Source organism: Truncatella angustata (genome assembly GCF_020726525.1).
Source record: "Truncatella angustata strain MPI-SDFR-AT-0073 chromosome Unknown BKA67scaffold_8, whole genome shotgun sequence".
Taxonomy (NCBI): domain Eukaryota; kingdom Fungi; phylum Ascomycota; class Sordariomycetes; order Amphisphaeriales; family Sporocadaceae; genus Truncatella; species Truncatella angustata.
Window position 1 is genome coordinate 582753 of NW_025763388.1, and position 16053 is coordinate 598805.

Below are 16053 nucleotides of genomic sequence, written 5' to 3' on the forward strand. Positions count from 1 at the left end.
ATTTGATTATTTCGCTCAACGACATAGGCACCAGGTTACTAAGTGATGCAGATGTGCACAATAACTTATCAGATGAGGCTAGTTCGGTCCCCATTCTCCAACATCCCCATCCAAGTCAGCGGTGCTTGTTGCTCGACCTATACTATGTACCAAAAACCGTCATCAAATATTTGTGCTCAGAGGCAGTGGTCAACGTGCATTTACCGGGCACAAAGGTGCCTACGGAAGCCGGGTGTGGGTGAGTTTTGGCTATCCAAAACCTTGCTGCCATTGGTCTTCTCGTCGCGGGGAATCGAACTCAAACCTTCGCCAGCCGTTATACCCGAATCAGTGGGGACGTGCTGCTTACTGATTACTAGGCTTTCCAGACTATGTATCAAAACTGCTAACAATGGTTCCTAAGATCTAGTGGTCACATCGATCATTGGTGGCTTGTCATTCCGACGTCACTGAGCTTTGGAGCTCTGAGAGCAAACACTCCCGGAATACCCCTCATCGACGAGCATGCTTGCCGCTGGACGAGTTCTTTGGGGTAAAACGTTTTAGACTTTAAAGCTGATTGCTTCCCCCCAAGTTCTCTTCTTGGTACGGAAGCCATATGATGATCTGAATAGATAGCATTTCCGTTTGGTCGCCATGTCTGACTCCAACAAAAACATACTCTCGTATCTCCATCAACGCCGAGCTCCTGGTCGGCCAGTTGATGATATTGAGGCCACTGCCGCCAGCGAGTCCGCGAATAACATAGCCAGCGGGAGCCATAGTGGCACCAACGCCGCAGCCAGAGAAGTTTCTCACGATGATGACCTTGCTCCGGACAGTCATGGAGCCAGAGCAACCGGTCGCGAACCCTCTCCGGGAGCCAAAGATATCTCCAACGATGATGACCTAGGTCCGCATAGCCAAGGAGCCAGGACAACGGGTCGCGAAGAAGCCCCGAGGTCAAGCAACCTATCCCCTGGTCATGATGACCATATCAAGTTCCCTGGACATCTGCCAACTCCGCGTCCAAGCATCGCTAGAGCAAGCGGCGAGTTACCAGAATATGAGGCTCTGGACCGTTACATCACGAATTATGACGCGGAACGTCGTGCTTCTATGGTCAGCTCAGCTGGAGGACAGAAAAAGAAAAAGAAGTGGTGGCAGTTTTGGAAGTCGACAGAAGTGTATCACACTGATGAGCACCCTGTTCAGGAGGTGGGCAAGGCGCCGGATAGCTGGCTGAATACTCGAATTAAAGAAGGGATTTCTACCAGTGTTGTCGAGGAGCGCCGCAAGCGATTTGGCTGGAACGAACTGACCGCTGAAAAAGAAGATATGGTCGCCAAGATATTTGGTTATTTCCGTGGACCAATCTTGTATGGTAAGTTGTCGTATCGCTTAGCATGTACAAGAGAACAGTGTTTGCAGTCAATACGCTGACACATGTACAGTCATGGAAATCGCTGCATTGTTGGCCGTTGGTCTCGGCGCCTGGATTGACTTCGGAGTGATCTTGGGTATCCTTGGTCTCAACGCCTTTGTTGGCTTCTATCAAGAAAAGCAAGCCGCAGATGTCGTCGCGAGTCTTAAAGGTGACATTGCCATGAAGGCGACAGTTGTCCGTGATGGTAGGGAACAACAGATACTGGCTAGAGAACTCGTGCCGGGAGATATTGTAAGTCTGCTCTGCCTTTCGCATCTCGTCAAAGTCATGGCACAGTCTTGCGAGGGGTTTGGGGCGTATTCTCGGTACTAACATTATAACAGGTTGTCTTGCAAGAAGGTCAGACGATTCCTGGTGATGCGCAATTGATTTGCGACTATTCTCGGCCTCAGGACTACGACGAGTTCATTGAGCTCAGAAATGAGGATAAGTTCGATAGTGATCCGAATGAACCCGATACAAAAGAGGGTAATGGTAATGAGAAAGGCCCAGCGGGCCCCGACGAGAAAGGGAAAGACAGCCAAGACGAAAATAAACCTGATGAGGATGACGACGATGATGATTCCATTCACTTTGGTCAGTCGCTAATTGCTAGCGATCAATCTGCCATTACTGGAGAATCACTGGCAGTCGACAAATACATGGGTGATATCGTATACTACACCACAGGTTGTAAACGTGGCAAAGCGTACGCTATCATCACTACTTCTGCAATGTATTCTTTTGTTGGAAAGACAGCAAACCTGGTGCAAGGCACTAAAGATCGCGGTCATTTCAAGCAGGTGATGGATTCCATCGGAACCACGCTGCTCGTGCTAGTTTTGTTCTGGATTCTTATGGCATGGATTGGTGGTTTCTTCCATCATATTCCCATTGCTACGCCTGGAGTACAGACTTTACTCCACTATGCCTTGGTTCTACTTATCATTGGTGTACCCGTGGGTCTGCCGGTCGTAACTACGACTACGTTAGCCGTCGGAGCTGCATACCTGGCCAAGCAGAAGGCTATTGTGCAAAAACTGACCGCAATCGAGTCGCTAGCAGTAAGTGAGTACAGTTGAATTATAACTGGCAAGGCTTACAACAAATCTTAGGGTGTCAATGTCTTGTGTTCTGACAAGACTGGTACACTGACCGCCAACAAGCTGAGCCTCCGTGACCCTTACGTTGCAGAGGGACAGGATGTCAATTGGATGATGGCAGTAGCTGCTCTTGCCAGCTCCCATAATATTGCTTCATTGGACCCTATTGACAAAGTCACGATATTGACACTGAAGAAATTCCCCAAAGCCCGAGAAATACTGCGTGAGGGCTGGAAAACAGATAAGTTCACCCCGTTCGACCCCGTTTCAAAACGGATTACTACAGAATGCCGACTTGGTAAAGATAAGTACATCTGTGCAAAGGGTGCTCCGAAGGCGATCCTCCAACTGGCACCCAATCTACCGAATGATATCCGGCAGGAATACAATAGCAGGACAAAGGACTTCGCCCGCCGCGGTTTCAGATCCCTCGGCGTTGCATATAAAAAGAACAATGATGACTGGGTACTTTTAGGTCTCCTGTCGATGTTTGACCCACCGCGAGAAGATACTGCTCAAACCATCATCGAGGCCCAGGCGCTAGGAGTTCCCGTCAAAATGCTTACTGGTGATGCAATTGCTATCGCGAAGGAGACGTGCAAGATGCTCGGTTTGGGCACCAAGGTCTACAACTCGACTAAGTTGATGCATAGTGGCCTCACCGGGACTGTTCAGCATGACCTTGTGGAACGTGCTGATGGCTTTGCCGAGGTCTTTCCCGAACACAAGTATCAGGTTGTTGAGATGCTGCAGCAGCGTGGATCGTTGACTGCCATGACTGGCGACGGTGAGTTTTCCATATCCTTCACGGCGGATGGACGAAAGACACGTGTACTAAGTGCTGCGCAAACATCCAGGTGTGAATGATGCTCCATCTCTCAAAAAAGCAGATTGCGGCATTGCGGTAGAAGGATCTTCTGAAGCAGCCCAAGCAGCTGCTGACATCGTATTCCTGGCTCCTGGCCTCAGCACCATCATTCTATCGATCAAGACTTCTCGTCAGATCTTTCAGCGAATGGTAAGTAATCATTCTTCTATCCTACAAGCTTTGATTTCTGACTTGGTGTTTGAACCATATATAGAAGGCTTATGTGCAATACCGTATTGCTCTCTGTTTACACCTGGAGATCTATTTGACAACTTCTATGGTCATCCTTAACGAAACAATCCGGCCTGATCTCATCGTCTTCATCGCTCTGTTTGCTGACCTGGCCACTGTGGCTGTTGCCTATGACAATGCCCATGTCGAAGATCGCCCAGTAGAATGGCAACTGAAGAAGATCTGGGTCGTAAGCATCATCCTAGGTATGCTGCTCGCTGCAGGCACTTGGATCGCCCGTGGTACCATGTTTCTTCGCAGCGGTGGCATCATTCAGAACTGGGGCTCGATCCAAGAAGTCCTGTTCCTACAAGTCGCACTGACAGAGAACTGGTTGATCTTCATCACGCGCGGTGGCAAGACTTGGCCATCCTGGCAACTGGTCGGTGCCATCCTGGCTGTCGACGTCATTGCCACCCTCTTCTGCCTTTTCGGTTGGCTTTCTGGAAGTGGTGGAGGTGTCATGTACACTACGCCTCTAACCCCGTTCAACAACTCGTCCAATGGCTGGACTGATATTGTTACTGTGGTGGTTGTTTGGCTCTATTCTTTCGGAGTCATAATATTCATCGCCATCATCTACTTTATCCTACAGCGTGTTGACTGGATCAATGATCTGGGTAGAAAGGATCGCCACAAGCGGGATACGAAGATGGAAAATATCATGGTTTACCTCAGCAAATTGGCAGTCGAACATGAGAAGGATCCTTCTACTAACGCAGATCGGTACTATCTAGTAGAGAAAGCTACCGATGAGGACGATGAGTAATTCTGTTTCGTCTGTAGTCAATATTTTGGTTTTATTTCTTCTTCTGTGGATGCGGGGTGGCTGTGGTTACGTATGTGATTTTGTCGATGATTAACTAATATCTGCGATTTTTCTGAGTTGATTTTGAATGGTAATTAATATTAGAAGCAGGATGCGTTGTGCTTCATTTCCACGCTTGTAAAGTTGTATAGTTGCACAGTTGCTGAAATATTGGCATCAGTGTAAGCTGTACAGCCTCTAGGTACATATGGTAGATTGTTGTTTCAATAACCACGACATTGTACTAACTTACGTGGTCCTCCAAAGTAGTCTTGTATGTGTTATTCGCATATAGCATAAATAATCGGCCAAGAGTTGGTACTACTGAGGAGATAGAATGTATAACCATGAACAGGTCCCAGAAACAGTATTTTACGATTAAGATGGGCGGTGTCAACCCCCCTGCGGTATGCCGTGACTCACCTCGCGTGAGACTAGGTTCGGGCCACGAAGAGTTCCTCGAATTCGCACTTTCGATGGCTAAACCGAGAACCATCCAAACCGTTGCTCCAGTGGGTATCGCGTTTGACCGAGCTTTGTTGTAAAGTGCATTCGTCATGGGCATATTTTGTCGGCTTAGAATATGCTGCGATGGTGGGGAGGGTTGTTAGGTCCATTTAAAAAGTCGTGTAGCACTTTGTCCAAAAATTGAGTATGCCGTCTGCTCTACCCTATTTGTCCTCTTGAAGATAGTAAAACGAATCTAACCTTGCTGAATACCGGTAAAATACACAATCGGTTCCCTCTTTCTCCATAGAGTTCCTGAAAATTGTCAAAATTTTCCTTTGAAAAGAAAGGTTTGAAAAGCACTTCAATTCACTCACTATCCTATCTCAAATAGACGAAGTAGAACAGGCGATTATAATTATGGGCATTGTGAAACTTAGGCCGGTGAAAAAGGATTATCGGGGGATAGCAGGGCATACGGTTTATGCAGCGATAGCGAGATTCCCGATCGGACATCCACAGTTGCGAGATACCTATTAGAATGAAATGAGGGGGAGTGATATTATTTGGCGGACTGTGGTCGCCTGGATTATGATCTTTGACAACTGTTATATAATTAAAGTAGGCCCGCGGTCCTTTCAGTACTGTGCATTTGGTCAACGTGTCAAGAGCGTCGAGTGCCATAGTGATATAGTTTCCCCAAGTGACAGATCTCTGATTGTTAAACGATGGTGAGTTATTTTGTCTAATCTCTTGAATGATGTCGAATATTACATCAGCTTGCGCGGTAGTCAGTCGAGGTGTCCAGTGTGCCTTATTCATATCCCCATGGTGACCTTTGTATCCCACAATAGTTAGTACTTTCTTCTATTAGAATATCTATTCGATAATTTTGAATATCCATGTTGCCTGTGGAGTATATGTTGCCAAATTGGGCATTTGCAGTCCCAGTGGAAGTCTGAACCGGGGGCTTAGCGGCCTTGACTACTAACTAGTAAAAGGAAACGAGGCGAACATCGTGAAGTCAGCCGTCGGTATTTGAAACATTGAGCTATTCCAACGTGGCCCGCGTATTTTATTGCGACAACGAATCGATGCTATACTCCCCGTACTAGCCGGTCAGGTGTGCACCCGTCCACATTTTGCAGATGTATTGGAACGGGAGTAGCCATCGAATGACGGAAAACTACTTTGTTTATAGTGTTCAAATTCGTAAAGGTGATATTCGCTATATTGTAGTAAAATTGTCGCCCAAAATCTCTGTGTTCAGAGATTAACTTCCTCCATTCAACTACTCCAACGAAGGCCATTTTTCGTGTTTAATTTCATAGCTCAACACAATATATAGGCGAACGTGTTAATTTATTGCTCCCCGTTTACATTCTAGTTTCATTGACTTGATTTAGATCTTATGCCATCGGCTCAGACGCAGATTGGCGTATCTAAAAATAGAAAATTATGTGAACTGCTAAATATTATTTGCCATACAATTTTCAGATTAAGTTGGAGCTCAGCTACATATTAAAATTAAAATAAAGTAAATAGTTGTTAGTGATAATGGCGTAGCTAGGATAAGATGAACACGCAGGAGTAGATGTAGGCAACGTTCGACAATTCTTTACGATCATCCAACGACTTCCTTGATTTGCCTAACGGAGAGCCCATAGTCTTTGGTTATTCAATTGCAACATTAGCTTCTTATAATGGGAGAACTACCTATAGTCATGGTAGTAGCTTCGAACACTGCGGGCAGGCTTGGTGGATGTGAAAGACAGACTGACCATTGATGCTGTCAACCTCCATCGGATCCGTTGCGTAAATTTCATGGTCAATGTCGTCAATATCCATGGCATCAGAGTTATCGATGTCCATGGTATCAAAGTCGTGGGGAGTCATCAATCTGCCCAAGGTCCAACTGCTGAATGTAATCCAGAAGAAATGTAGGCTAGGGGATCTTAAGGGAACGCCAGACCAGCTGTCAATCACCACTTCCCGTCGCTGTTGAGAATCGAAGTAGCGAGCGTAAATGCGGTCCATAAATTATGTTCAGTATTGGTTAAATTAAGCGCAGCAGTCGCGGTGGCAATATGAGGTCTCCGTAATAGCGAGTCCCAACGGCACTTAACTTGATTGCACTTCAGTACACTGACAACCATTTCCTAATCAAACGAAAGTCGAACAAGTGCATAAAGACTGATAGGTCAAGCTATCGTACGGTCCACGAGGGTACTTCTTATAAGATTAAGAAACAATGAGCAGCGGTCTGACTATGACAAAGACAGTATATTGCGATCTGTAAGATTACAATATCACAATGGATCGAACAAAAAGATTGTTGACGAACCCGAAACACCGAATCGCTCCGACCATACAGACCCCTGGCCAGTTTTAACCTCAACATCAACCAATATTAAATGCACTGATTTATTAAGTAGGGCCAACCTGTCAATTTGCCCATGGAGAGCTCAAACTAGCATTCCAAAAACCATGAGAATTGGCGTTGCTACTGCATGATCGAAGCACGAAAGTGTTTATTGTGGATAACCCCTAACTGCTATGCGATACTAGAAATTGCCAAAAATCGACTGATCCCAATATTCGAGGTACGTGCGGAATATTTGTTCTGCATACTTTTGAGGGTTAGGTTTGTCGAGAGGGGAGAAAGGCAAAAATTCTAGATATCGCTTAAGACTTTCTTGCCATTTTTATCCAAATGCATATGAGTGGCACCCTTTTTTAATTTTAATTTTTTTAATAAAAGATTTTTATAAAGTAATTATATTATGACAAACACATAAATGGATGCACTCAGCCTTGACTAGCTTAGTGTGGTGTAAGAAAGTACAAGGGGTGCAGTTTAACATCAGGAACATGAAGTCTTTTCGGAATGACCTGATTTGCTGTGTTATCTGGTTTTTTTTTCCTTTTCTTAATTGTGACCCTTTTGATATTTGTTACGACTCAAATTGCTGCGGAAACTCAATGTCTAGAACCCACTCTATCCTAATCGAATCAACTAACAAGAAAATATTTGTAAGTTTATAGAGGATATGTTCACGACCACAGAAAGTTGAAATACCTTCACATTCGTGCCTAGTTACCGATCAAAGATGCGAAACATTGGAGCCAAGTGATTAGGAAACCTCGTATTCCATTAAAGATGTCCTTATTACTCTTGTAGCCCAAAACAATCCTCAAGTCGCTATGTTCTCACTAGAGAATATCCACAGTTGCGTGCAGCTCAGGTGCTCCCACCTTACGTTGTTACAAAGCAATCATCAGTTCGCACTGGAATGCAAAGCGTTAAGTTGCAATATCTGGCTTGAGGCAAAGATAGATACCACCATTGCTTTGTGAGGCAGAAGTCCAAACAGCGAGATGTTCTTCGTGTTATGTATAAGTCGTGTCCTGTGGGCTGACACAAGAATTGGCGCACAGTTGATTTAGAGTGGCCTGTGCGCCAATTCTTCTGTCACGTACAGGGATACCCGGAGAATCTGCTCCTCTTGTACTCCATAAGATCCTCATTTTTAAGTTGATGTGAGTGGAGGCCCAGTGAGATCCCCTCCTCCAGGAACGTCGATCTTTACTCTATAAGGCTTGATAGCTAGGCCAGAAAAACAGGACTTGGGACATGCATGGGTTTCTGCTTGAACCAACGAAAATCCCATTTTTTTGCCATGCAGAAATCTCGATGCGCATTACATATCGCCGTACTACGTAGATCAAAGATCAATAATCGAGAGCTATCTCGTTTCTGCGCCTTGAACCCTGTTTCTTTGATGAGACTTTCTTCCTTACTATCACACAGTCTCCGGACTAAAACGTATGAAAGCAGAAATCCCTTCAATACCTGGACTTACAACTCAACACAAATAGCCAAAGCTGATTTATAAACTTGTTAACAAGTCCTATAAGAAATATTGAAGTATATGATGACTCCTTTTAATTATATTCCATCTTGATTAATACTATTAGTGGTAGAATATACTAGGCAACCACTTGACTGTGTGCGTTTTAGTATGGAGACCGCAGGCTGATTTTATTACAACCGCCGCTGGACCCAAGCTACCAACGGGGCTTTCAGAATCTTTTTCAGATTTAACTAGTCATGCTTCTCTAAGAACTTGAGACGCAGGGCCGCTTGAGAGCCCATGCCATTCGATGACACGTGCTTTACCAAGGACATGTAGGATAAGTGGACTCGCATGCTCTGGGCCTGCTGGGATGGCTACTAGCGAGCGAGCCCTTACCAGAAAGCTAATAACTACGGCTATGTACGTACTATAGAAGTGTTGAAGCGAAGCGCCGAAGCTGCAGCTCTATCTTCCCCCCCCTATTTTACCTCCCTCTTTCCTGCATTCGCTAGTATGGTCTTGGACCCCTTCTGTCTTTGGAATGACCGTTTGCCATACAGCCATATAGCCATACAAAATCCCGATCGTCATGATGGGTTGGGGAGCCGGACACAGCTCCTGTCAAACTAATCATCTACCGGATATTGCTCAGTGGACCCCACCAACCCGGACCTGGTCCGGCTACTGGCATGCAGGTTTTCCAAGATCGTCGATTTCGATATTGAATTATTGCACTGGCTTGGTGTATTGCCTGCATAAAACCCATTACTGTCCATCTGAAGGGGTTTTGTGTATTGTAACATTTTCAGTATGCTTTTGCGCACTTGCTACATTCATTCTTACGCTCCTTCAAGATGGAGCATTGAAGTACAAGTGAGTGATGGAGTGCCCCACGATTGATCTGCAGCAACTGATCGTCCAAATCATGGTTTAGCACAGGGTTGTGTGCGCTGTTTTGATACCAAGTTTCGGACAGAAGACGCTTGCAGCAGATTTCCCCACAGAAAGATGAGGGTACATCATACCTGCATACCTACTGTTGGTTAGACACCTCCAGCTACAAGCACTGGGCCCAGCGGGGCGGTCACTAAGCTCCCAAGAATGCCCTGAGACTCTCGAATCTTTTGCCGTTTTACTCACAGTTTGCAGTGCGGAAGTACGTAGACATTGACCGTAAATTGTGCCAATGTGCTTTTTGGAAGTTTGCAAGCCTAACCTACAATAGCTGGCGAGTAGGATAGCGTACCTATTGGACGCCTAGTCGTTGGGGGTCGTCGATCACCTTGGGGCTAGCAGGTCGGTATGTGAGCCTACTGTATTGACTCTACTTTGGATGGTAGATATGCCCTGTTCCCTTTCCCAACACGTTGCTATTTTGAATACATCCCTTCCACAGGTCATTTGCGGCAACAAATTCAAAATTCGAGAGTTCAGGATTGTACGCTCAACAGCGAGCGATGAGTCGGACGAATGAATAAATCGACGCCGCCTGGATTGGAACTAGACTACGCAATCTATCAATTGCGACTTTGCCACTTCCTTCGATGACATAAACCACTACAGACTCCATACTGTAAAGTTTTCTTTGCCCCTGGAAGAGGAACGGAAGCACTCGCCCTCTTAGCCCGTCATTCGCTGCCTCCTCAGGCGCATTCGAAAGGCTCTGCCAAGCCAAAGCCACAGCAGACCCAAAAGTAGGGACCGAGAGCATTTTGATACTATCTAGGAGCAGAGCAGACTCACTCGGGTTGCTACAACCCAACACTGTCTGTGGCCACCGTCTCCCCCCAGTTCAGTACCAACAACAGTCCGATCTTGACCTGAACCTTGCCTTGTATTGCTCACCTGACGATTTTACTTTCCGCTCACTACATACGCTACACTACAACTACACTACACTACACTACAGATACACTACACTATACCACACACTCATTGCCGGCCAACTTGACTGCTGCGCTGCTTTGCCAGTCAGCCAGTTGTCACTACCCGTCCGCGACCTGCACATCCGACTTTAATTGAACCATACTTTACCTCCTCCCACGCCGGCACCCATACGATCTGCACACCCTGACAGCCAGAAGCGAGTGACCCACAATACCTGTACCTCCACCCACCCTCAGGTCGGGGTCTGTGTCGCAAAACAGAAAAAGACGAGCTGGCGACACTCAACATCCGCCCCAGTTGATCTCGCTGTGCCATAGCTCAGATCCAGCTCCTCGATGCGATCCGAGACTTCTGGGTCGCCCCGCCTCTGCTCGCCCGCTATGGACCAACGATCCTCAGAGCCACAGGACGACATTCGTGCTGGGAGCCCACGGAACAATCCTGAAGAGGACCTCGGCCAAACACAAGTACCATCATCGTCGTCGTCGTCGTCGTCACTATCAGCGCTGCCACTTTCGTCGGGCTCAGCACAAAGTGATCATGGTGGCACACCAACCGGGACACATGCAATGCCATATGCACGTTGCGAAGATGATAATCAAGACATCACGCCGCCCGCAACCAAGAAGCCTACCTCGTTACCAACGGCTGCAATCGACCCCAACATTGGCATGAATACAGACGGCCCGGCTCCTGCTCGTCTGAGCCTCTCCACCGGGTCAGCAGGATCGTTATGGAGTCGGGCTTCAGATCGACAGCTTGAAAATGCAAGCGCGAGCAGCAGCACAGCCGATCCTGGAGATCGTGTCTTCCCTATTCGCTCTGTCGTCAGCGTTGACCCAAGCCAGTCCCAGGCCACACCCTGGCCGACGCGCTCATCCGGCGAGCATGAATACTTCCCTCGTCTTGACCCCAATGCTGACGAACGTCATCGTGCTAGTAATGCACGCCTTGAGTTGGACGACCTCAGACATCCTGATACCGTACCCAAGTCGTCAAGACCAGGTTGCAACGACTCCAATATGCCGGCGAATGTGTCGGAAAAGAGGAATACCACCATGTCAGGCGCCGTTAGTAGTCCTACCAACGATATGCATCCACCACTCTCAATTTCCATTGACAGCTCTTCGGATGCTGCCTCGGAACGTTCCAACATGAATGATGCTGGATCATCTGGTTTATTCGCATCATCGGCTTCCGGCAGTGGTCCTAGTCCCATTGCCAGTTTGGGCGAAGTCAGTGAGCAACTCTATACTACACGTTTCAAGCATGTCACTACCGACGAAGGGCACTACGTTATCACTGGTAGAGATGGTGTCCTGCAAACATGTGAAGACGAGCCCATCCACACGCCTGGGGCCGTTCAATCTTTTGGTCTTTTAGTCGCGCTGAAGGAGGACAGTGAGGGCCGCTTTCCTGTCCATGTTGTCAGCGAGAATTCTAGACATTTCCTTGGAGTCTCTCCTCAGCAGCTCTTTAAGCTCGACAGCTTTTTGGACATCTTCTCAGAGGAGCAGGCCGAGAACATTCTCGACCATATTGACTTCATTCGCGATGAGGACGCCGACATCGCTTCTAACGGGCCGGAAGTTTTCAGTATTTCTATTCGTCCGCCTAAAGAGCGAAGCATCAAGCTGTGGTGCGCCATGCATATCAACTTGACCAATCCCGACATGATCATTTGCGAATTCGAGCTAGAAGAGGACCATGAGCACCCCCTCCGTCCGGTCGACGAGATAACACCGCCTGCACCAGAAGACACACTCTACCAATTGCCAACTCTTGAGGAATTCAACGAGAGTACCGAAGTTGGCAGCAAGCCACTGAGAGTTCTGCGTAGTGCTAGGAAAAAGCGAGGAGAGGCTGGGGCTATGCAGGTGTTCGATATAATGTCCCAAGTACAAGAACAATTAGCCTCAGCAACCGATTTGGACAAGTTCCTCAAGATCCTTGTCGGAATCGTTAAGGAGTTAACCGGTTTCCATCGAGTCATGATATACCAGTTCGATTCGTCGTACAACGGGAAAGTGGTTACTGAACTGGTTGATCCGACTCATACACGCGACTTATACAAGGGCTTATATTTTCCAGCCTCTGACATCCCTAGGCAAGCCCGTGAATTATACAAGACGAACAAAGTGCGACTACTTTACGATCGTGATTTGGAGTCGGCTCGACTGGTTTGTCGAACACAGGTAGATATGGAACAACCGCTCGATCTTACTCATTCTTACCTACGCGCAATGTCTCCAATACACCTCAAATACCTCTCCAACATGGCTGTACGAGCTTCCATGTCCATCTCCATCAACGCGTTCTCTGAACTCTGGGGGTTGATCGCCTGCCACTCTTATGGGCCTAGAGGTATGCGTGTGGCTTTTCCGATTCGAAAGATGTGCAGACTCGTGGGGGACACGGCATCAAGGAACATAGAAAGGCTATCATATGCCTCGCGTTTGCAGGCAAGGAAGTTGATTAATACAGTTCCCACTGATAAGAATCCATCTGGGTACATCATCGCCTCTTCCGATGATTTGTTGAGACTCTTCGATGCAGATTTTGGAATGCTCTCCATACGTGGCGAGACTAAGATACTCGGAAAGCTCGAGCAAACTCAAGAAGCTCTTGCCTTGATCGAGTACCTACGACTCAAAAAGTTTAGCTCGGTCGTGACCACGCAGGATATTGGAGCGGAGCTTCCCGATCTCAGATATCCTCCCGGGTTTTCCGTCATTGCTGGCATGCTGTACGTGCCACTGAGCGTGAGAGGTCAAGATTTTATTGTCTTTTTCCGAAAGGGTCAGGTCAAAGAAGTTAGATGGGCAGGAAATCCATACGAAAAAGTCATCCAAGAGGGCACCTCCGACTACCTCGAACCACGCACGAGCTTCCAAGTGTGGCATGAAACTGTCATTGGCAAATGTAGAGAATGGTCAGAAGAACAAGTCGAAACCGCCGCGGTACTCTGCTTGGTATACGGTAAGCTCATTCAGTTTTGGATCACATTTATGCTCCGCTTAATATAGCACAACCTCTGACAATTCATGTAGGCAAGTTCATAGAAGTCTGGAGAGAAAAAGAACAAGCGCTGCAAAAGAGTCGTCTAACGCGACTCCTGCTGGCGAACTCGGCCCACGAAGTCCGCACACCACTCAACGCTATCATAAATTACCTCGAAATAGCATTAGAAGGCAGTCTTGATGGAGAAACACGAGACAACCTATCTAAATCGCACTCGGCATCCAAATCGCTGATTTACGTAATCAATGATTTGCTCGATCTGACTAAAATTGAAGAAGGGCAGAACCTTGTCAAAGACGAAGTAATAGATTTGCCAGCTTGTCTGAAAGAAGCTACTGAGCCATTTACAGTGGACGCAAAGAGAAAAGGTATTTCTTATTCGGTGATCGAGCATCCAGGTCTACCTCGTATGGTGCATGGTGACCACCGACGTGTGCGGCAGGCCATTGCGAATATGACGGCAAACGCTGTTGAGCATACGACAAAGGGGTCGGTCACAGTCGAATGTTTCGTAACAGAGGTGGTTGACAGCCGGTGCAAGATCGAAATTGTGGTTCAAGACACCGGGCGTGGCATGAGCGACGCCAAGCTTGATGCATTATTTCAAGAGCTTGAACAAGTTAGTACAGTCGAGGGTCTCGATGACGAAATCGATAAGCCGGTTGACAATCGTGCCCTTGGGCTCGGATTGGCTGTTGTGGCAAGAATCGTTCGCAACATGGACGGTCAGTTACGTTTGAAGTCCGAGGAAGGTCTCGGTTCCCGGTTCGTTATTCAGCTGCCGTTCGATCTTCCAGAGGGTTCTGTACCAGAGCAGACCGACTCGAACAAGAAAACGAGGACACAGGCAAAAGGGGCTCCCAGTGTGGCATCAGTCACCAAATCTCTACCTCCAATTGAAGATGGCGAGGTCACACTGGTGGACCGCGGATCTGCAATGGGCACAGACTCACCTAGTCGGACTATCAGGCACCGCAGGAGCTTTGACGAGACAGGTAGTATTCAGAGTCTGAGGAGTGCGACGAGTAAGGGCTCAACAACTAGTAACAGGAGTGATGCCGATCGCTTAATTGACGCCCTATCGACACCATTAGCGTATGGCGAGGGTGACCCAGACTCTGTCGGCCTGCAACGTCGCTCCTCGAAGAATTCCATCCGGTCTAGTCACAGTGCTGGCGCCAGATATTCGCCAACGGAAGGGGGCCATCCAGGAAGGCATCCACCCGAGGTGGTACGTCAAGAGCGTCCAGGTCTTCCATCTCGCTCGACAACGGTACCATCAAATCAATTGGGATTAGCATCTTCACCAGGAATGGCACACGTGAAGGATTCGAAGACGCCTATCAAACCGATTAAAGTACCCGAAGAGTTTTCAGACATGCCACCGTCTGCGCCTCAACCAGATCAGACTCGTGGTGTCCTTTTCGAAATTTCTGATCAACCCCACAAGGACTCTGCGGCGACACAATCTAAACCAAAATCGTCTGTTCCAGATTCCTCTGAGAAATTGAAGGTACTCATTGCCGAAGATGACCCCGTCAACAGCAGGATACTGCGGAAACGGTTAGAAAAGGCCAGCCATGAAGTCGTTCATACCGTGAACGGCGAAGATTGTGCAACCGTTTTTAGTGAAGACCCTCAAACGTTTGAAGTGGTGCTTATGGACATGCAGGTAAGTCATAGATGCTTCCATCTTGCCGACACCTCGAGAAATAGAAGAGCACTGCTAATAAGCGCCCCGTAGATGCCAATTGTCGATGGATTGAATAGTGCCAAGATGATACGAGCTTTTGAGCAATCAGACAAATGCTCTGGCTTGTCGCCGTTGGCCCAGCATTATGGCAGAGTTCCTATTTTCGCTGTTTCAGCATCTCTTCTTGAACGAGAGATGACCAAGTATGTTGACGCCGGTTTCGATGGCTGGATTCTGAAGCCGATTGATTTCAAAAGATTAAATGTATTACTGGAAGGAATTAGCAATGACGCAATAAGGCAGGGCTGTCTTTATGCCCCTGGCGAGTGGGAGCGGGGCGGATGGTTTGAAAGTCGTTCCAATGAGGACACAAGCACAGGCACCGGGACTGGATCATGAGACTGGCAGTCAAAGCAGCTTCAACGCCACGGGTCTGCGTGGCGTCTTTCGGTCAAAGCAGTTTGGCATTATGCATTGAATGCCGCTTGCGACTGGCAACGCCCAACATACAACGACTCAAGCAACTAGACTTTTGCTCTGAGAGATGCCACACCTCCGTTGCAAAACTATGGAATCTAAACATACAGGGGTTTTGGCGTTATGGGAGGCATGCAAAGCCTTAGAAAACTCGTCAATATTTCTCGTTGTCGGGCTGGAGTAGATATGCCGGCAACCATGCCAAATTACCAGCATTGCATGGAGGAGTTTGGGAAGCGTGGTAGCTAACAGCATC

The 16053-nt window shown here is 47.5% G+C and overlaps 3 protein-coding genes across 3 annotated transcripts; all 3 read left to right on the forward strand.

Moving 5' to 3' along the window:
* Nucleotides 1–636: 636 nt before the first annotated feature.
* BKA67DRAFT_524399 (uncharacterized protein) lies at nucleotides 637–4376 on the forward strand (the record flags this gene model as incomplete). The annotated part of the gene is made up of 6 exons (XM_046098566.1): nucleotides 637–1363; nucleotides 1434–1657; nucleotides 1750–2469; nucleotides 2521–3295; nucleotides 3366–3526; nucleotides 3591–4376. 6 exons carry the CDS (start codon nucleotides 637–639, stop codon nucleotides 4374–4376), a joined length of 3393 nt encoding a protein of 1130 aa, XP_045954009.1.
* A 3293-nt stretch (nucleotides 4377–7669) lies between these two features.
* On the forward strand, nucleotides 7670–8005 carry BKA67DRAFT_577648 (uncharacterized protein). The gene has a single exon (XM_046103649.1). The coding sequence runs from the start codon at nucleotides 7734–7736 to the stop codon at nucleotides 7905–7907; it is 174 nt and encodes a 57-aa protein (XP_045954010.1). The 5' UTR covers nucleotides 7670–7733; the 3' UTR covers nucleotides 7908–8005.
* Nucleotides 8006–11246: 3241 nt separating this feature from the next.
* BKA67DRAFT_388876 (putative cyanobacterial phytochrome B) lies at nucleotides 11247–16015 on the forward strand. The gene is made up of 4 exons (XM_046096605.1): nucleotides 11247–11488; nucleotides 11547–13585; nucleotides 13657–15299; nucleotides 15372–16015. Exons 2-4 carry the CDS (start codon nucleotides 11629–11631, stop codon nucleotides 15717–15719), a joined length of 3948 nt encoding a protein of 1315 aa, XP_045954011.1. The 5' UTR covers nucleotides 11247–11488; nucleotides 11547–11628; the 3' UTR covers nucleotides 15720–16015.
* The last annotated feature ends 38 nt before the right edge of the window (nucleotides 16016–16053 follow it).